This window comes from Pezoporus flaviventris, unplaced genomic scaffold (genome assembly GCF_033815535.1).
Source record: "Pezoporus flaviventris isolate CSIRO_AGI_PZ_B2104156 unplaced genomic scaffold, CSIRO_AGI_Pfla_v1 ptg000041l, whole genome shotgun sequence".
Classification (NCBI taxonomy): Eukaryota; Metazoa; Chordata; class Aves; order Psittaciformes; family Psittacidae; genus Pezoporus; species Pezoporus flaviventris.
In genome coordinates, this window is record NW_026892589.1 from 13,111,410 (window position 1) to 13,132,937 (window position 21,528).

The 21,528-nt window shown below is 51.3% G+C and overlaps 1 protein-coding gene across 9 annotated transcripts in view; it reads left to right on the top strand.

The window, feature by feature from the left end:
• The first annotated feature begins 1,691 nt into the window (after nucleotides 1-1,691).
• CUX2 (cut like homeobox 2) overlaps nucleotides 1,692-21,528 on the top strand; it is a 64,306-nt gene continuing 44,469 nt past the window's right edge. For 3 of the 9 annotated variants that reach the window (XM_061466382.1, XM_061466378.1, XM_061466387.1), the window contains exon 1: nucleotides 2,154-2,635. Coding sequence is in view for 4 of the 9 variants with exons in the window: in XM_061466378.1 (XP_061322362.1) it covers nucleotides 2,549-2,635 (87 nt within the window). In the remaining 5 variants the exon portion in view is untranslated. Of the gene's footprint in view, nucleotides 1,842-2,005; nucleotides 2,100-2,153; nucleotides 2,636-21,528 lie in introns of those variants that run through there. The other 6 variants (XM_061466383.1, XM_061466381.1, XM_061466385.1 and 3 more) reach the window with 6 other exon arrangements.

Below are 21,528 nucleotides of genomic sequence, written 5' to 3' on the forward strand. Positions count from 1 at the left end.
GCTTCTGTTGCAGCACCATGAGGAGGAACTTCTGTAAGAGTTCCCTTCTCCAGGCAGCTCTGGAGGTGTGGAAGAAGCTGGACTAGGGCTTGCAGGAGCACCCTGGCTCTAACACAAACTGCCCTGGCTCTTGCAAAGCTTTCCTTTGAACTTTGATTTTCTGTTCACTTGTTCCTCTGCATGAGGCAATTTGCGATTGTGGGATCCCAAACAGCTCCAAGTTTCCCTGAGTGGAAGAGATGAGAAGGAGGAGATCATTCCCTGGCTGTTTACACTATAGCATGGTGCCAAGGTCACTTTGGGTGCCTGCTTTATCCTTTTGGGCTGTTGTCCTGGCCCAGGTGAACTTCAGACAGCAAGAAGGGAAGGAGCAGACGGGTCCCTGTGGTGGCTGGGTGTACCTGCAGAGCAGGGTGCAGTTTGGAGCGTGTTCCTTTGGTGCCTTCTGGACAGAAACTGTGCTTTTTGGTGGAATCCCAGGAGTCCTGCACAACGCAGATAACGGCAGCAGGATGATACCTGGGCTGCCAAGCGAGGCCAAGGCACAGGGGCTGCTTCATCCCTGCATCTCCAGTGCCAGATCTACTGCAAGGAGCAAAGCTGAGAGCTTTGGGGCTGGGATGGTGAAGGACTGAGTGAGAGCTGAAGGAGCACTTGCCCTGGGTTTGCTGGTGTCCGTGCACACAAGGAGCAGAGGCTGTTGGGATCCTGACCACCTCCCTCTGAGCACCGGGATCTCCAAAGCACCAAATGGTGACAGGTAAGCCAAAGGGGGACCAGTGTGATGGTGCAGGATGGGGTGCTGCAGGATGCCCTCCTCCTCTCTGCAGTTTCAGAGGCAAAGCAGCACCCAGGTTTATGAGCCCAGGGCAATGCTTCATCCCCCATTGTGGGGTGGTTGGGACCCCAGCTCCTCCACACTGGATCTCAGGTAGGGCAGTTGGGATGTGGGCTTGTGTCACAGCCTGGCAGGAGCCCCAGGCTCTTCCAGGCATAGGGCTATGCACGTGTCTGCACGACAGCTCGAGGTGTGCCCTGCTCCTTAGCAGGAGCATTGAACTGCTGCGTTTGCTTGGTCTGCAAATACCCACCTGCAAAACGGACCCAAAGGGGCAGCTCAACCCTTCTGCACTCAACAGGGACTGCTGGCAATCACAGCACGGCTCTGCCTGGGGTTTAGTGCTCAAAGCCCTATGTTTGGATGTCGGTGTGGTTGGTACAACGGGATATGGGGAAACTTGGGGCAGAAACCATAAAGTTTGGGGGCTTTTTGGTAGGAAAGCAAAGGGGGTGTTTATTGGACCGGTTTCGTTACTGCCCGAATGCTGGTGTCTGAGCCCTATTGCTCTGTTGAAGTTGGCTGCTGAATTGCATTAAGTGATTTAAATAGATACTCCTAAATCACTCTGAATTTGGGGATTTTCCCGGCCGGGTTTTGCTGCGTTCGTTGTTTGCTGTTGCAGTTCCCACCAGGGTCAAAGGTGCTGCGGATGCGTCAGGTCAGAAACGAAAACCGACTAAACTTTAACGGGCGGCTTCTGGATGCCGATTCCCACCTCCCCGCGGTGCGGGATGCTCTTCAAACACCGGCAACCCCCAAGCCACCCATCGATCCCCTCCCCGGCCATAGTTGGGGGGGGTCCCATGGACCCGAGGGGGGCTGCGGGCGGGGCGAGGCTGCGGCGGGGCCGCCCCCGGCGGTGGAGGCGGGCGGTGCGGTCCGGTGCGGTGCGCTCCGCTCCTCTCCGCGCCCGTCCGCGCCGCCGGTCTCCCCCAAGATGGCCGCCGACGTGGGATCGATGTTTCGATACCGGACGCGGTTTGATGTCCGCCGGCTCCAGGTTGGTGGCGGCGGGCGGAGGATGGATGGAGCGGGGCCGGCGGAGGGGGGGGGGGAATCCGGGCGGCCGCCCCCATCCCTCCCCTTATCCCCCCCCCCCATCGCTCCCGCCCTCCCTCCGCCCGCCCTTCCCCATCGATAGGTATCAGAAATTGATCCCCGCCGCCGCCGCTCTTTGTTCGGCGCCGCCCGGGAGCATGGAGCAGCGCTAGCGGCGATGGAGCCGCGCCGCCCCGGCCCCCGCCCCGCCGCCCCCGAGGTGACAGCGCGGCCGCCGCTCCGCCCCGGCGGGAGGGAGGGAGAGGAGGGAGGAAGTTGCGCGGGATGAAGTTGCGGGGAGCGCGGCCCCCCGCGCCGCTCCGCCAAGTTTCTCGCGGTCCCCGCCCGCCGAGCGCAGCCGCAGGTGCCCGAGGGCTGCGAAGTGTCCCCGGTGCCGTCCGGCCTCCCCCCGCCGGGAGCGGGTCTGCAGCGGCGTCCCCCGCTCGTGTCTGGAGCGGGCGCGGCGGGGCAGGGGCTCCCCGGTGAGAGGATGGATGCGCGGTAGCCGGGGCATGGCGGAGCGGGGCTGCCCGGAGCCCCGCCGCGCTCCCATTGTTCAGGGCCCCGGGTCCGCGGTGCCGGGGCTCGGTCAGCCCTGAACGTCAGGGAAAGGCGATCGGGACGAGCCGGTTGTTGGCCGGGTCCTGCGGTGCCCGGGACTGGCGATGGATGTGGCGGGAGAGGGATCCTTTGTGGCTCCGGGCAGGTCGCGGCTGCCGTATCCCGCCGTGGTGCCCTCGGTGTGTGAAATTACCGGTAAGTCCTTTGTTAAGGTGTGCGAGGGAAGGTTTGCCGGGGGATGCTGGCAGTTTGTGATCTGAAATAGGCACCGGTGTAACGGGGAGGCGGATAATTAACACAATAGCTCTGCCAACATAATGGGATGAAACCCGACCTGGATCCACTACAAAAGCCGAAACGCTCGTTTACATGGATGTTAAATGGGTTTATCCCCATCGGATATTACGGAGTTTAAAACGTAGTGTGCTTCGTAGGGGAGTAAACGGATTGAAATGCGATTTATGGGGCTCTGGTACTACATCCACAGTTCCAGCATTTAATGCATTTTGGCTTTTAAGCAGATTGCGTGCTATGTCTGCGATACGCGACCCTTAAAAGTACTGCAGGTACCGCGGCCGGTCGGCTTGCCATGACTGCTCATTGTGGTCGGGAAGGGATTACGGGTCTAAGCGCTTTGGATACAAAAGCATTCCCAGCTAAATCACGTTGATGACTTTTCCGGGGTGTGCAGACCTTTATTTAAAGGCAAATATTGGCAGCTACTTTTCCGTGGGTCCGTTGTGGGGGGAACTTTGCTGGAGGGAGAGGTGGGCAAGGGCGGTGGGTGCTCTGCTTCACTGGATGGCCATGGTTGGGTGCTGGAGATGGAGCCATAGGGATTGACTTCTGTCCAGGCGGGATCACGGTGGGAAAGGTGACCTTGTGCCAGCTTGGCCTAATGCCTTCTATTAGAAAGGAAAACATAAATAAAAGGAAGGGAAGCAATCCATTTATTATCCTTCCAAGAGCTTTTCCCGTGGTTCTTTTTCCTCCCTTTTCCTCTTTAATGCATGTGCCTGAGCAGCTCTGCTGGCCTGGGGCTGCTTGGGAATGGCAGAGTTTTGAGCAACCCTGATGAATGGTGGGCATATGTAAAACATGTAGATAATGTGCTACTCGGCAGCACTTTGATCGAGACGGCGTCGAGGCTTTTTACGGCAAATAGTCTTGGAAATGAGAAGAGATAAAATTCCATCAAAGATAATGCCAGACATATTTCATTGGGTTATGAGATTGTTTTATTGTGTACATTACTAATGCGGTATTTTTTTACAGCTTTCTTGTGTATAATAGTCATAGCAGGATTCGGTCCTTTATGGGGTTTTTGTGTTTTAATTTGCTCTTGGTTTATTACGTTCTGGTTGGCACTGTATGGATTACACGCTCCGGATGCCGCTTTAATCTAACCCAAACGGGCAAAAAATGGGAAGAGTTGCGAGCTGCTGATTTGGGATAATAAATACAAGAGCAAGTGAGGGGAGAGGGACTGATTATAGCCATCTTTTATCGATGTCTTCATGTCCCATTATGCAGATGAGCTCTGGCTATATGGCTCTAGCGTTTGGTTCGTCAAATAAAACGCTGTCGGTTTGATTTCCTGTAATGCAAATGCTGTCGGCATTCCGGAGCGGAGTTGGGCAGAAACTTCGTCAGGAGCCTTGGAACGCGGTGTGGTTGATGGAATGGGTTTTGCTGTTCAAAGTTTAGGGAAGGGGGGGGGGGGGGGGTTTGAAACCCACCCAACCCCACAACTGTGGATGTGATTAAAATATTATAACCTTATGATATTCTGAAGTGCATAAATTTTACATATCAGCTACAGAGGGAGTTTAGACATCCATTAAATGATATGACAGCTTGACTTATCTAAATGTGCATCATTTAACAATGTGTCAAAATTCTTCTTTATATAGACGACAGCAGTAAATAAGCTATCAGTCCTCCTGGCTGAAGCTTCATTCCTGGAGCTTGGTCTAACAGGCTGAAGTGCTTGCTTGTGGTGGGCAGGATAACCTCGGGGGAGGCAAGGGTGCTTTTGGGGCTATCATGGGGGGAGCTTTGCCTCTGCGAATCCCTGGGTTCTGTGGTTTTTAGGGATCGGATGGAGAGACCGGTGGCACCTTCCAGTTTCCCCCAGCACCCAAGACTGTTCATTCCCACCTCTGCAAAGTGGAGGATGAGGTGATGCTCATGGTCACTGCGCCCAAGGGGAGGAGAGAGGTGCCAGAGGGGGCTCTGGGTGCCCCCATCTTGGGTATTTCCTCTTTCCGAGAGGAAAGCTCAGGGTTTGTGCTGTTACAGCCCATGCCTGGAGCTGGCTGAGGAGCACTGTGGGGTTGTGAATGGTTTGTGCTTCCTGGAAGCTCTGCCTGCTCCCTGTGCATTGGGGTGGGAGCTGTGGAATCATCCCGTTTCCACAGTTAACATGGATTTAGGAGCAGTGGCACTAATGACGCCCGGTTCTCTGTAGATGTCTGTGGTCTGATGGTTGTGTGCTCCTCTTGAGAGGTGCCCAATGACCTGATGGTGCTCTCTATGTGGATTCTCTGCTGTCTTCTGTTGCGGCTGTGCTATGTAGCCTGTCTCTTGGCCGGGACACTGGTGACATTTCTTCACTCAGGAGCCCTGTTCTTTAGACACCTAGGGCTATGGCAGCTACAGATGCTTGTCCTTTCCATGTACCACCAAGGAGGTTCACCTGAACTGACCACCAAAGCGCAGCTGATGCTCCAGCATGGCTTGTTAGAACCTTGGCCACTGGGGAACTCGTGTCTCTGGATGTCACCATCATTGACCACATTGTGGTGTCACCTTCCTCCACACTTCCCAAACCCCTCATTAGAAGCAATTACTTGATATTTCTAACATCAAGAATGAGCGGGATGGGGATGGGCCCTGTTCCTGCTCCTGTCTGCTGCTGGCTTTGGGTTGTGCACCCTCAGGAAGTCATTCCATGAGGTTTCTGAGGTCCAGTGTATGGTTTTCCCTATTATTTTTCCCTGTGTCTGAATAATTGAGATGCTGCCAGACAAGATGAGAGCTGCAGAAAATGAGAGTTTATCTTTAGCTACGCAGCTCTCGCTTTAGAAACTGGTGACCCCAATTCCAGCCCGAAGAGTGACTTCTTCCCTAATTAATAAATCCATTAATTAATTGTGTGCGTGCTGCAGCCCATTAGAGATGTACATGCTGGCCTCCTGATCCAGTTTAGTGGGTTGTCTCTGTGGCCTTGGAGGAGAGGGGTGGGGAGGGAAAGGGATTGGGATCAAGAGGCAAATAGGGGACAGGGATGGGGATGTGATTTGATTTCATGGGACTGGAGGGAAGGGTATCAGCCCTGGTGGGTTATCCAGCTTGGAGGTGGGAATGGGGACAGTGAGCAGCGTGCTTGCGGTTGCTGTGCCCCATGAAATAGGGGAGATTGTGGAATGGGGTTCATGGGGTGGAGGCAGCTGCCTGCTGCCCCTAACTCGGGCCAGCCCGGCCTCTTGCATCGATGCCCTGCATGGCTTGGTGGCAATGAGGGAGCTGTTTCACTGCGGTCCCCGGGTTCCTCATCACCTCCTGCTGCTTGTGGCCATGAGTTTGGCTGGGCTCAGCAGGGCCGTTGTGCTGCAGGTGGAGCTGAATGCTAAAGCGTTTGGTGATCTGAATTATTATTTATGACCAGATTAAGCAAGCAGCACACTCCCAGCCCCAGTCCTTTAGGAGGCACTTGCTTAACTAGATAACCTCAGCGGAGCGTGCCGAGCGCGCTATTCATCTCCCTCCATATGTTGGCACAGGAGCTGCTCCTTTCAGTTAATTTTTCTTGCTGTCTGCAGAGACTTCAACTCAAAATGCAGGCAAAATTGTTGTGTGCGCTGGTCCCATGGCTGCTGTCTTCTCTGCTGAATGGCAAGTTAACTGTTAGCAAGAGCAGCACCAACTTTAAATGCAGAATATGGACTGGGGGGCTGGAGCGACCCGTCTGCTCCTCAGTTTTCCCCTCCTGGTTTTGTTGGTTGGAGAAAAGCAGAGCGTTTGGGCTCCCAGGGGTGGCTGTGTGTCCCGTGGGATGCAGTGATGCTGCTCCCCTCCTCCCTTGGGTGCTGGTATAGTCATGGTGCTGTACATTCCCGGCCATGGGAATTCCCACATCTTGAATTCCAGGGAATTATCCCAAGAGCTGCTGACTCAACATGGCAAATTGCAAATGCAGGACCATTGTTTGCAGGGTGGGAGGGTGATGTTGAGCTGCAGCATCCTCAACAGCCTGCCTTGAGATGAAGTTAATCTAGGGTGCAGCAGCGATGCTCTGTGCTCCCCCCTTGCCAGTCCTTGAGACAGAAACCACACAGCAGCTCACTTGCTGTATTAATGGGTAGCACATTCCCTCTCAAATTGGAAAAGGCACATTAGAGGCATCCATCCCTCCAAAAAAGAGCCTGTGTGAAGTTTCTCAGAACATTTTGTACCATCCTGCTCCTATTACCGGAAGATGTAATTCCCCAACTTGGGAGATAATAAGCAGGTATTGACTTCTGCTGGGGTCATTATCAAGATTTATTCAGTCAATATGGCTTCTTGGGTCAATAAATCTTGAGGTTGATAAAGGAGGAATATATACTTGCAGACTTTATTAAAAAGTTTTCCCCCTTCGTAACACTTTCTCGTGTGTGTTGCATTAGGATCTATGAGACTGAGCTCTCTTGAATTGCCTTTTCGTGCAGCTTTTGGTGTCCCTTGCCAAGACAGCAAGACTTGGGGAGCAGGATTCAGCCCGGTGCTGGGTCTGGCTTGCTTGAGATCACTGCCTTGGCTTGGCTTTGGTGATGGAGTCTGTGATAGGGGGGTTACCATCTGATGGGGATCCCCCTAATCAGGGGGAGTGGGGTGTGTGGGTGCATCACCCCATCATCTCAGGGAGGATGGGACTCAGCACAGTTGCTGTGAGAGGGTTGAAACTCAGGATCCATATTCCCAACCCACTGTAGAGTAATGGGATTGTGTCCCCTTCCCCATCGCAGGCTGAGAAGCTTCTGGGATTCAGGATGCAGTGAAACAACCATGATGCTCTGGTGGTCTGGGGTCTGTCCCAGCACCTGCTTGCTGCCTAGGGCAATGGCTTTGTGCCTCAGTTTCCCTGCTGCTGGGGTACGTGGGATGGAGCATCTTGGGGCAAATCACCTCCAAAAAGGGGTCTGGTAGCCTCACGGTGTTTGTGCCTGTTGCCTGGATGCATGGCTGTGCGTTGTCCATCATCTCCTGCGGCAAAGGGCCCTTGGAGGAGTTGCGTGTGCCATTTTGGCTGCCCATGCAGAGGATCTCAGGGGGCCCCTCTGCAAAGAGGTCCAGGCTGTATCAGCACAATGAAGAACAGCTCTTGAAGCCAGCAAGCCACCAGCCACAGGGGTCCATCAGCACAACCCAACCAAAGGGCTTTAGATAGCCTGGAAAGCTCAAGTGCTCGTTCTTTACGGCAGTGCTTGTTAATGAACCTGGGCACAGCAGCATCCACCCCTTCCCGGGTCAGATCCAGGTTTGAGGTGGGCTCACCCTGGGCTTGCAGGCAGGAGCCCCATTGGGTGATGGGCTCCTTCAACTCCGTCTGTGTATTGAACATGATTTACTGTGGCCCTGCCTGCTGACGAGCTTTGCTGTATTCCCACAATCGACGGCTTTGCTTTTAAGCTGAAGCTTCCCGGTTTCACGCAGCTGAACACCTCCTTCCAAAATGGTTTCAGTGCTGCTTCCCCCCCCTTTTCCCTTAGTACAGCCTTGCTGTGTAATGATGTTTTTGACTACTTAGAAGTAGCACTTAATGATTCCCCCAAAGCTGCAGCAGGACCCCAGAGGATTGATTTAGCCGCGGTTTAAGCGATTCTTTGCGAACGCGGGGCCGCTCTGATATTAATTGCTTGGTGGGTGCGTGCTGGTTGGTCTCTCCTGCAACATGGGTTTCGAAAGAAGTAAATAACCCATTTGAACCCCTCAATCCCTCTGGTGGGAGCCGCGCCGTGCGTCAGCCGCTCGGAGCACGCTGCCGTTGCCTTTGGTAACGCTCCCGTGGTTTTACACCGGAGTCAGGACCTCAGGCATCCTTTGTTTTCTTCTGTCGGGATAACATAATAAAGTATTACCTGGTGCTGGCAGCGGGCCTTGCAATGTGTGGTGTAAGCACAGCAGCTCGTTGGCGCCAGGGCCCGTGTGTTATTGCTTAGCCTGGCTGCAGAGGACATTTATTCTTTATTAATCACGCTGATTAATAAAGGGCACGGGGAGAGCTGCCTTCGGCTGCGGCGCTCGCAGAGCTCTGCAAACATTGCTTCATCCCCGGGAGCTGGGTAATCGTTACCCATCCTGTCCCCCAGTCCCTTGGCTGAGGGAGCAGTGGGTTCTGCTCTGGAGGGGCACAGTTTGGGGAGCGGTGTTGCTAAAAGCCTGCTGTGATGTCCACGTGCAGCGCATGGTGGCTGGGATGGAGTGATGGGGAGGATGGTGCCCTCCAAGAGGAAGGCTCTGAACCCTGAAGACAGAGGCTCACCACTCTCCCTGGTTGGGCAGAGCATTGTGCTGGATCCCCTGAGCAGCACCCTTGGGGCCTGAATTCAGTGCCTAAGCTGTTGGTGAAGGTTCCTCCTCGGTGTCTCTCCTCCCGTGAGCGTTTGCTGATGCCATATTCACTGTATTGGAGCCAGAGCAGGGTGCCCTGACCATGCTGTGCCAGTTCCCATTCTTCCAGCACCTCCAACTCCCCCAGCCCCAGCCCTGGCAGAGTTTGGGCTGGCAGGTACCCGGAGCTGGTGGGACCCAGCATCCAGGATGGCAGCAGCCATCCAGGGCCATCAGCTTTGCCCTCTCCATCCTCCGCTTGGCGCACGCCGCAGAGGCAGCGTCTCCTGCTACTGCACTTTTCCTTCAAATAAAAGCAGCTAATTAACATTATTCTTTAATTATTGCCTTTATCAACAAGGGGTCTGGTTTATACCAGCAGGATAGTCGCTTTGCCTTCCACTACCCAAGCGAATGCTTCAATTCCTGTTGCTTTTGAAATGAATTTGATGTCATCTGCCCATTGTCACTTAATGGGGACACTTGGGTAATGATTGCGCGCTCCAGCCCTGTTAGCAGCACTGCGAGCGTGTAATTTAGCCCCTTAGGCAACAGTACTTTTGAAATCTCTGGATAGTTTTGAACTCTCTGTTCTTAATTAAATATGCAATTTTTCACGGTAACCAGGTTAATTCTTTTGTGTTGTGTTGTAATACTGTTAGGAATTTCCATCGTTCTTATTAAACATTATTCAGGCATTGTGAATTCCATAATTAAAAAAAATGAAAAGAACAAAGCTCGATTCACTTCCTTCTTTTCCCTGGTTAATTTATCAAATGAATTTTGCAAATTTTCCTTTTTCTCCCCAGACGGCGTGCCAAGTGTTTTAAAGGGGAAGGATTTAATTGCTCTGTAGGGATTGGTTGGTTATGAAGGATTTGGCTGTTTGATTAGTAAACCCTATTGGGAATGGTTTAATGCTCCATGATCTTAAAAATTGTCTGATTGTTAGGCTCTCCGAGGATGTTTTCTCTTTTCCTTCTGTATGGCAACAGCTTTGCACAAGTGTGATTATTAGATAGTGAGGAGGGAGTGGAGGGGTCGATGGCTGGTGCTGGGTGAGCCTGGCCTGTCCTGGTAGTGCCGAGGGAGCCGCTGTTGCCCCTGGAGCAATGGTGATGGCAAGACAAAGCAGTGGTCCCTGGGTGCATCCCTGTAGGTCACAGGGCTGGATGAGGATGGGGCTCTATCCTGTGCTCAGTTTCACTTCTAAGTCTTGTTCCCTAATATCTACCTTGTAATATAATGAAATTACACAGCAGATCTGATTTACCAAGAGACAAAACCCTGCTGTGTTCTCCAGGTCTGAATCACTCTGGTAACTCACTGGGCAGCATCCCGTAAGGATGCTGAAGTGTGTGGAGAGGTCTTAGCTGCATCCCATAAGGGTGCTGAAGTGCATCAGGAAGCCTTGATGTGGGGAATCCATGGTATCTTGGAGCTGGGTGGGCAGAACCATACATGAGGAAGGATGCAGGGCTGCAGCCTGCTGGGGGTTTAATCCAGGTACCCCATAGCAGGGGTGCTTATAGAGCCCCAGTCCATCAGTAAAGTGGGTGATCAACCTGCTCTGACTGGGTTGCTTTTGAAGTGCTTTTTGACTTAACGTAGGGAAACCCCCTCAGTATCTGGTGTTTTTAGCCACATGCTGCCATTTGAGGTATCACTGTGAGGTAAAGGATGGTGATGGGCTCACTGTTAAGTAACTGAAAAGCCCCTGCATGGTGCTGACACCCAGTGGGTTTGGGGGGAAGCAGGAGGGGTTTTGCTTCCCACGCAGTGCATGGAGCATCCCTGGCAGGTGCCGGTAGCTGGGAGACGGCAGTCCAGTCGGGATCGATTGTGGCCAGTCTGAGGGGGCTCCCCAGGGGTTATTTGGGCTTTAAGCAGAGGTCAGAGAGTCATTAAACCCATAAATACATGACAATGTAAGAGAAGAGCCGTCGTTACCTTCCAGCTTGGTTTCTGTGATGCCAGTTTTCCCCCATTCTGGTTCCAGCCTCTGAAACTGGATGGATCAACCAGCGGTGGCTCAACCAGGCTGGTGCTAACTGTGACCAGGCAGCTCAGATGGAAGCTGTTCAACAGTGGTGGGCAGGAACGGTCAATGGGGCTATGGCTATGGCTAAAGCAGGGTTGCAAGCCATTTGCTCTATGTATATTGCTTAATGGCAGTGATACAGGGCTGCCTGGGCTCTGCTGCACCACCGGCATGAGGCTGCTCCCTGCTGTGCTGTGCTGAATCCATAAAGTCATTTAAAACACAAGAAACCCACCTAAAAAAGCCCAGACATTTGCAAGGCGAAGGCGAGCAGATGCTGGTAATGTATTCCCAGGCATGACACAGAGTGGCAGCGTGTCGTGAACCGCGTCCCCAGGGACCCCTGGGTCTGTGATATTGGCTTTAACCCCCACCGGCTCCGGTCGGGGTGTAAATTCATCAGGCTTACGGGTATTGCTCTTGGACTACTGAATAATTTACAGTTGCGGAGCCCAGCCAGGTTCAGGTCATCGGGGTTCATGGGTTAATAACAGGTTTGGTTTTTGTTGTCAGCAGCTGCCTTGATAACATATGAAAGAATCCTATTCTGTTGATTAGATTTTGAAATGGATCAATTTTTAATCAGCAGAACATCTGACTCACTCAATAAGAGGAGCGCTGGTGGAGACAGGACGAGGGGCTCGTTATTTACAGCACTGTTTGTTTTTACTAATACGCAAATCCTCGCCGGGGCTGGAGCCCTGGCTCCCCCGAACGCAGTCGCTGGGATTATCAGCACGTACTGGGTTCATTCGGTAGGAAATCCGTGGTGCTGTGGGAGAGCTCCGAGGGCACGTGGGAGCTTTGATTTAGCGATCCGCTGTTATCGATGGAGAACCGTTTACTTATCGATCACTGAATCTTAGGTATAGAAGCATCTCTGGGGTGTTTGGCTCACCCCATCCCAAGCATCTCTTTGGGAGTTTGCCTGCCCAAGGGCTACCAAAAGCACCTTCAGGATGAGCCTGTGGGTGCTGGGTGAGCAGGGGACAAAGCCCAGTGGGAGGCAGAGAGATCCTGGCCAAATTCCTATGTGTGAGTAAGGTTTCAGAGGGAATAACTTTGATTTCATATAATATTAATGTAATATTCTAGTAATGCTAACAGAGCTGCATTCCCATTACAAGTTAAATACTGGGTGGGGACCTGGGCAGAGGCTCATTTATTTGTTATATTACTCCTATATACATCATATGATTACAGCAAGCATCCCAAACTTGACACATTGCATTGAACCTTGACAACCACGCGCGTTTCTTTTTGTAAAGACATGCCTAAAACCCATTTATTTTTTCCTCAATGGAATCCACTGTTCTGAAGCAAGTATTAACAACCACTCTAGGAGGACTCCCTGAAAATGAAGCCCTATTTTTTAACAGTGGAAAAGGTAAAAGTCCTGTTAATGTAACTTTGGGGAGAGCATCACTGGAGTATGTATGGCTCTGCGGTCGGTGGCTGGGGACTGTCTGTTGCTGGCAGATATAGATATAAGTAAGGACGCAGTGGTGCTGGTAATTTGCATGGTTTTGCCCTGGGTGCTTTGGGATTTTACTTTTCAAACTTGTGCCTTCTGGCAGTCTCCTTAACCTAAATAAACCTTTTCCCTCTTGCCACAGATCAATTAAGCTCGTGGCTGTGTGGGGGCTTGCTCCTGGCAGCTTTCCTTCTCCGTTTTTGTTCCTTGAAAGAGTTGCCTTTTATTTAAAACTGGATGTATTTATGGATTTATATATATAGCTTCGTGTTGGTTTGGTGAGGGAGTCATTTGAGCACCGGGAAAAGCGGGCTGAAGCCTTTGGGATGCTGGTGATGGGATGTGAGCACGGGGATGTGCTCCCTGGTCCCGCTGGGTGCTGTAGCCTATTCCAGCCCCACATGGGCACTCACATCCCCTGTGTTTGCTGACCTCTGGCCACAACCAGCCACGCTCCAAGGTCTCCTTTGGGGCTTTGCAGTGCCTGGTGTTATTACAGTACCATAAGCCCAAGGGCTCATTTTCTATAGTCTGGAAATAACACTGCAGGTAATGAGTGTTTGCTAATAGCCACAGCAATAGCTTAGGGGTTCTCGCGCCTGTCAGTGGGCATGGGCGATAGATCAGGTTCTGCTAAAAACATTAGCAACATCAGAAGGTTAAATATGCATATTATATCATCCCTGGCAGGTTTATTTTCAGGAGAGCAACGGGTGTCACAAGTTCGTGACTTCAAAATGAAGTTTATTTTGGTGATGGAAAATGTGCTTCTCTGTTAAGCATCTGCTGGTTATTTTCTGAGGAGAGGGGAAAGAAAAACACTTTTGCAAAGAGGAGGGGGGCAGCTGACCTGTGTTTTGTTTAATAATGGGTGCTTAGGAAGCATCAATGGAGGTGACGGGTCTATAGTGTCCATTGGACATTGGGGAGCTGCCCAGTTCTTGTGCTTGGGAGAGGCTCCAGCTCCTCTGGTAACTCATTAACTCTCTGTTACAAACCGCCCTTGTGTTTAGCAACAGAGTAAATGAATTGCTGATGAGCCCCTGGGTTTTAGTGTCATTGCTCCAGACAGGATTGACCCAAAACTGCAGTGGGAGATGGGCCCTGTGTGCAGAGTGAGCAAAGCGCACCGGTGGGGTTGGAAATGGGGCTTTGCCACTTCATTGGTGATTTAAAGGTCTGCATGGCAGTTGCTCCTTTGCAGCTCAGAGTTCAGTTTGGCTCCATGAGGTTTGTCCTTGTGACAGTCCCAAGGCTGGTGGGTACGACCCTGTGTGTTGCTTGAAAGCTGAGCTGATTTGATTTGGAGTTACTGAGATTGGGTTGCTGAGACCGGCACATAATCCTGTCCTTTTTCCTCCTCGATTTTTAAGCCATTTAGCTGGATATGAAGCCTCAGCAATCTGGGACACCACAGGGTATTTGGGTCCATCAGGTCTTCCTATGCAGGACATGCAGGTTGCCTTTTGGCAGCAGTCCTTTTCTCCTTACCCATCCCTTGCTCTTATTGAAGCATCCCTCCTTCCTACCATGCATAACCTGAGCCTGGAAGGGTTTCTGTGTTTCTGTCTTTTTTTTGGCTAATAATTAAACAATAACAGAGCCCAGCATCTCTTTATTTAAAGAGCAGATGGAGCATCCTGTATATTAGTAAGGTTCTGGCTCCGACAGCGCCAGTGAGTCCTGGAGCTCAGGGTTTGGATGTGCCCCCTGAGGACCGTGTTATTGGGCAGGCAGCGGGCAGCACCCCATGGGGTGCTGCTCAGAATTAGAAGGGCATCGTTAGGTAGAGGTGAGCCGAGATGATTTTCCTGCCTTCCCTTCCTATGCCATGGCTGAATCCCAGCGAGCTGCTTCAAAAGCCCTTCTGGGCCCCGATGGGTCCTCATTCCTTCCTGCTGAGTTGGCAAAATCCAGCACACGGTGGGTGCCATGGGCTCAATCCAGTGCTGAGCATCTCTCCCTGCATCCCGCCTCTGTGAGCAGCGACCGCAGGAGCTGCAGCTTAGATGGTTATAACCAACGTGAGGTGTTTCTGGTGGCACGCGTTGTAATGGATAATCCCAGGCTGCTGCTTGAAACAGCTATAAAAGAAACGAGCACAGGCGCTGGCTGCTGAGCTTGCCCGAAGCTGGTCGCTCCCTCCTCACCATCGTGATGCGCTGGGGCTGCAGATGCCATCACATCAATCATCAGCCAAATTCTTGTCTTTCCCGTTCTGTCTCTAACCAGCATCGCCATCTAGCAACTGTGCTGTTTACCTCCCACACTGGCTTCTCGTTGAAATGCCCTATTTTTGTTTTTTTCTCAAGCAGCTCCAATTGATAATTTAGCTCTGGATAAAGCAACCTCAGAGCTTTTTATTTCTCAGAGGCCAAACATTGATGTTGTGTGAAATGGGAGCTTTGAGGAGGCTTTGTATGGAACTTAGCTTCCTGAAAAATTTATTTACTGCGACTGTGATCTGCAGGAGTGAATTGATGTTTATCTATAGTAGTTCTTGCCAGAAAAAGAAATGCATAACTGCACTTTCTTGGGAAGCTTTGAAAGGCCTTTTAAATAAGTGTCTAATAGTAGGCTCTCAATAGCAAACAGCCAGCTTGATAGACAGTGTACAGTATATTAACTATAAGCAGGCCTAATCTTTTCCTCATGTTTTAGAGAACGCTTTATAACCTTGTGGCCAAAGAATTCATGATCACCAGGTACTTGAAGCTAAGCAAAATTATACTGGCTGTTACTGCTGTGAGATCGATACTGCTGGGAAGCACATGGGGCTGCAAGCTCCTGCTCGCAACCGGCAAGCTCCTGCTCGCAGCCCGTGTCCTGACTGTGGAGCTTGGATTTAGGTGGCTCATCCATAACATGGAGGTTTCCCTGGCAAGAGATGCACAGGGAGGGTGCTGATTTATGCAGTCTTTTTGCAGTTGCCACGGGGGAGATGGGAGCCCCAGCATCGCGCTGGGGTGATGCGCAAGTCCCAGTGTGGTGATGGAGCTACAGCAGAGAGCGGGGTTTGGGGCTGGTGGGATGGAGCCGGCTCACCCGCATCTTCCCATTGCTGGAGGTGGCAAAAATGCAGCAGTTTTCTGGCTGGTAGCATTTGCCCCAAGATGAGAGCACTGAAGTCCCTGGTGAGCATCCAGCCATCACCTTTGCTTGCAGTCGGGGGTCTTTGCTTTCTCCGGGGTGATCTCAGCCGCGTGCTTCAGTGCCCTCATTTGCGGTGATGTTTTTCTGCTTTCCCTGCCTGTGCTGTGTCGGATCCTGGGAGCTCTGGCCAGGAGTCAGGGAATCGATAGATGGTTAAGGTGATAAGTGGCTTTGCTAAAAACCAATTTTGCAAGAGGACTTTGCAAAGGGGTTAGTGGAGAGGATCTGCATCTACGGCCCAAAGAGCTCGCTCCAGCCAGGAGCTCAACTCCAACCTGAATTAACCTGGGAAGCATCCTCAGTGCAGGCTGCAGCTGCTCTTCTGCTTCTGTAAATCCATGTGGATCCTGTGGGAGGGTGAGCCCGAGGAATGGTTCTTCTTCCTCCAGAGAGGGCGTGTGGGGAAAATCAGAGAGGTGAACGTGCCTGAAGGCAATGTAGAATGAAACAAGCAGAATTTGCTCAGCTGGTAACTTCTCACTGCTCTCGGAGCTCCGGCTCTGCCGGCATTCCAATGGCAGTATTTACACAGGGATGAAGTGTTCCCATACGGCTCCTCCGGCGCGGCCAGGTCTAAGCAGGCTTTTCTCTAATCTCCACCACGGCTGGCTGCTGCTTCCAGCTCTATTTTCCCTCGAACAAACATATTCGTTGCACTGTCAAGAAGATCCCATAACCCGTTTGTGGGGTGCGTACTGGTTTTGGCATAGCTGGGTGGGATGATGCTGTGCCGAGACATTGTGCTGCTTCCTGGCACCAAGCACGAGTGCCCCTTAGGCACCCACTTCATTGGGCTGGTGATTTATTTGAGGGTGTTGTAACGTTCCTCTGGTTCTTCTGTCCCTTCTGCATCACACATGGGCTGCAAGGCAGCAAAGGTGTGAGCTTTCCCGCCTATTTATTTGATTTTCCATGGGCATCAAGATTGTTTTGGGGCTTTCTGGTGTTTCTCAGTCTTGACTCATCTTTTCCTACCTACAAGGCCCATACTGCAGCCTCAGAGCACAGAGGCTGGTGGTGGGGTGAGCCAGCAGCAGTACCCCCTCTCCCCTCAGGCAGCGGTTCTTTGTTTTCCCTCTGTTTCCCATTCATCAGGTGGAGTTCCCCTTTGGCCAGTGGGCCCAGAAGGAGCATCACGGGACGCTCCTGCGTCGCTGTTGGGCTTTGCTTTCGTGCCATTATTTATTACTACACTGCTTCATTACACAGCCGCGGTTCGAATGCTGTGGCTGAAACCACCTTATTATTTGATTTTTCCTAATCATCATGGGGAGGCTGTTTCTGGATGCTGATTGATGGAAACATCTTATCTCCTCTAGTCAAAGTGTCTCCGCTTCGCGTGGTAATGAAATAGTTTGACACTTTGACACGAGTGTCAAACATGATGCAGACAGCGGAGGCTTTGATCTAGGTGCAAACTGGTTTCATTACAACAAGCAGAACCCCCCCTTTCATCCAGAGAAGGAGATAAGGGGTTTCAATTGGTGCTAAGTAGTAGCTGCTCTTAATGGGTTTAAAACTAAAAGTAAGGAAAACTATAAGACTGGAATAGTCAAGCTGTTCTGTCATGTTAGAAACCGGCCCCAGTGCTGGGCAGTGGAATACGGTAAAGCCAACAGGATGAAGGATAAACGTGAGAGAATCCTCCTAAAATAAACCAGAAATCTTCCCTTCTGGGAGATGTTTGGATTTGTTTTTCCCAATATTTCAAGCAAGAACTTCTTCAGAAATGCCTTTTCTGGAGAAAAATGCGTCTTGTTTTTCATGAAAGTGACGTTTTTGTTGCCCTTTTTTTAATGGAGAGGGAGGGCAGGCAGCCCTTTTGGGCACTCTGGTTTGGTGCTGTCATCTGCACCCCAGGTTCTGCCCTGTGGCTGCATCCAGGATGGCTCCAGGAGATGCTGGGGCAGTGGTTGAATCTGCGGGACAATGGCCCTCACTTCCCCATTCCATCCTTTTCCTGGGAAGGGGATGCAGCTTTTCCTTCTCTCCCCCCTTTTTCTCCCAGCCAAGCCTGGGTCCTGGTGGGAAGGATCCCAAACATAACCCCAGGATGACAAAATTCTGCTCAGTCGTGAGCTTTTTCCAAGACAATTTTGAGGAGTAATGGGTAAAATTCCTCCCTGGCATAATTCTGTTGGCATTAGGCTGCACTATGCCTGGCTTTGGCTCAAGTGTGGCTAATTAAAACCAGCAGCACCTTCTTTCTATTTCGAGCAGTGGGCTGAGCACAAATACCCCATGAGCAGCTGAAGAGAATCTAAGTGATGTATGGAAATCCTTTGGTTACAGCAAATCCTGGGGTTTACATGGTTTCCTCTTCCCTCTCTGCTCTATGGACATGAGCGGTGCCAGCCTGGGCACTGTGTTTCGTCTGCTCACTTTTAACTGTTTTCTTAGTCTTTCCCCTTTGAATATCATGGATTAGATGATCATTGTAGGTCCCTCAACTGATCCATCACAGGTCCTGTGCCATACCTCAAGCCGTATTCCACCTTTCCCTTCCGAGCGCTGGTTCAGCAATCACAGCGTCCCTTTGGAAGTACAACACCATGGGACCATCTCCCCTCTCCTAAAGAGTGACTGTACATCCCAGGCAGCTCATCCTGGGGTTGTGGCACTGGGAGCAGTCCCCTCCCTGCCCTTCCCACCCCATCACCAGCTAGGATCCATCCTGTCACCATCCAATGTCACTGTGGGGGTCCCTCCATGGGCTGTGCTGACCCCAGTGTGATGCCCACTGCTGGTGACCCAGCACTGGCTTTGTCGCCTGTTCTGCCCTTGGGCATTGCCCCCCAGGGTGCCTCTGCCCAGAGCCATGGGGTGAGCAAGCAAGGAGGTGGTCACACATGGGCACAAGCACTTAATTTAGTGCCTCCTTAATTAGAGCAACAGTTCCTGCTCCTTGCCCTCATCCCTGCCCGCTTCATGCCAGAGGCTTGGGGCGCAGCAAAATCCACCCTGGGAGATGCTGTATTGGGAAATAACGGGGGATTTGGGGCTTAATTTTAGCCAGAACATGCGGTTCATTTTTAGATGCTTCTCAAGTCCGGTCATGGTGGTTTTGTTACAGTCTAGGAGAGAAAAGAATCCCCCAAACCCTAGAAAGGCGACGCGGTTCAGATGCTATCTCTCCGCAGCTGGAGTTATGGAATTTAATACAAGGAAGCTTCTGCGAGTTTCCCGCTCTGCATCGGAGCACAGAGAGCCTACATTTGAGATTAAACCTCACATTTCATTTTTATACACTGTGCTTAATCCAATAATGATTCCACGTTACAAATGGCAATAATATCTTTCAGCATAGTTAATCAGAAGAGACTTAATGCTGTCACTATTTATTAACCTTTGTTGAAAAGCAAGAAGTTTTCTTACTAATCTGTGATTGTTGCTCTTGTCAGGCTCTATCAAGTGCAAACCAGATTTGGCATTTGTTAAGCAGGGAGGATGTGCTGCGTTCCCTGCTGTCTGCTGCATCCGACCCGTGTGTAGGGATGTGGTCCTCTACATTGCAAGCAGTGGATGCTTTGGGTGCTGCAGGGTCCAGGCTGGTTGGTCCCCTGTCCCCATAAATGCAGCTCCCAGATGGGTTCCAACCTCATCTGCTCCTCCAGTTGCATAGATCCTGGTGCTGTATATAACCCTCAGGGTTGTTTTTTGGCTGCCTGACCTATGTTCCTGCATCCAGGAGCATCCCTGCTGTTTGAGCTTCCCAGTGTGGGGAGATGCTCTCCTGGATTGGTAGCACTGGGGCAGCGATGTTGGCCTCTGATGGCTTGCAGGAGGTTAAATGACTTCCAGTGGCTTCCCAAAAAGCTCAAGGCATCCCCTATACCCCACTGCCTGCATCCATGCTGGGGGAAGAGGGTGTTACTGGGTGGACTGAAGGGCTAAGGGGGTTTTGTGAGGATGCAGTGGCAGGGGGTGAGCTGAGGCGCATGGAGGTGACTTGTCCCTCACATCCAAAAAGTCATCCCTTGCATCTGAGCATCACCGCAGTGCTGGCAGAGACAGGCAGGAGGCTGCAGGCAGCGTTGCCCTTGAAATCAGGTACCCAGGATGGTGGCCCGTGTGGCTTTGCAACCCCAGTAACCAAAACGTGGGGTCTGGGAGCTCCGTGGTGATAAAAGGTCAGTGCGTGAAGGAATTTCAGCCTTTGATATTCTCCCGTTTGTCCCCTGTTGCAGGGAGGCCGGTGCTGGAACTGGTTGTAGGAGCACCTGGAATTAATGAGCCGGCTTGGTGCCGTGCAGAAATCGATGCTTCCTGCATTAATTGTGCTGTGTTTGAGCTCTTGGCTTTTTATTCTGAGTTATGTAGTTACAGGGAGAGATGTCTCTCTTCAGCAGCCCTCAGTCCAATGGGAACGGGTCCTTCTCCCTGCGCCCATCCTGGCTCTGTGTGGCACGTTCCCCATTGCTGCCGGGCATGGGATGGGGATGCCCACAACTGCCTGGAGTGGGAATACCTAAAACCACCACAAAAATAAAACCCAGGTGTCTGCTCCTTCCCCTGTAATCAGCCAAATGAAGCGACCACCAGTGATGGCCATATTATATGGCGGTGGGTGTATGGCTCAATGTGGAAAAGCCACTGGCACTCACCTTATGGCAATGCTGTGTCCAATGGGAGATGGATGGCCAGGTCTCTCCAGAAGGCTGATGTCTCCTTGCAGGTGTTTTTGCAGCAGCTTTTACATTTATTTGCAAATGATTTTGCATTTAATTGCAAACTGTTTGTATTTATTTGCAATGATTTGTGATTCCTGTGGCCAAGCATCCATGTGGATGCAGAGCAGAGTCCCCCAGGTCCCTGGGGCTTCAGGAGCTGGTTTGGAAGAGCAGGCATTGCTGGTATTTCTTATTTTAGGGTAGACTAGCATGGAGCACTATTCTGATCCCAGCCTGGGCACTCAAACAGGTGCAGTTATTTTATACACAGCCACCAAGCATCCCTCTTTGCTAATGTCCTTAAAGCCTAAACATGGTATTTATATTTTTAGCAAATTGTTCTTTATGGTATTGATTTACATGTAATGTAGCCCTTGCATGAATAACTACCATAAATCTGGAAGCATTTCTTATCCGAAATAGCTACGAACTCAGTCAAATCCTTTATTTGTTAGGCACAATTATGGAGTTTAAGCTGCAAGGTGGAGAGTAAAACAGAAAGTGTGTTTTGTGTGGCTGGCTCAGAGCTTCTGCCAGGCAGAGCACTGATCTGTGATAAGAGGTAAGGGTTAAGGTGATTTGATGAAATGAAAAAGCAGGGAATAAATTACAATGAATGGGATCTTTGATCTGGCCCTGTCGATATTGGGGATGGTGCCTGCCTCTGCCTCCTCTCCCGAGCCAGAGAAATTAACTTTTGAACCCAGTGGCTCCAATCTTTTTCTCCTGACTTTCATCCTTCGTGTTGATGGGCAGCAGGGACAGGCACTTGTTTGTTATCCTATTGATAGTGAGCCCAGGAAAGCCAGGCTTTGTGGACCCAGGGCTTACAAAACCAGTGTAAATCTTGTTTGGTATTTGTGAAAGAGCGATGGTATTAAACCCCCCCCACCCCAGCTCCTGGTGCTGAGTGCCAGACGTGGAGGGCTGGAGGTGGGAGGGCTGGAGGGCTTCTTGGTCTAAATTTAGCCATTTAAAAGAAGATTATGGACTATGCACTTGGGACTTTCGGAAAGGCTTTCGCAATAACTCCTGCAAGCCTGATGCCTTTAATCCTGAACTTTCATTTAAAATAAAGACATCTTTTCAACTCGCCTCTTTGCCCTCCTCCATCCACATTTGAGGCTCTTCCCAGCTTCACGGAGCAAAGACGTGC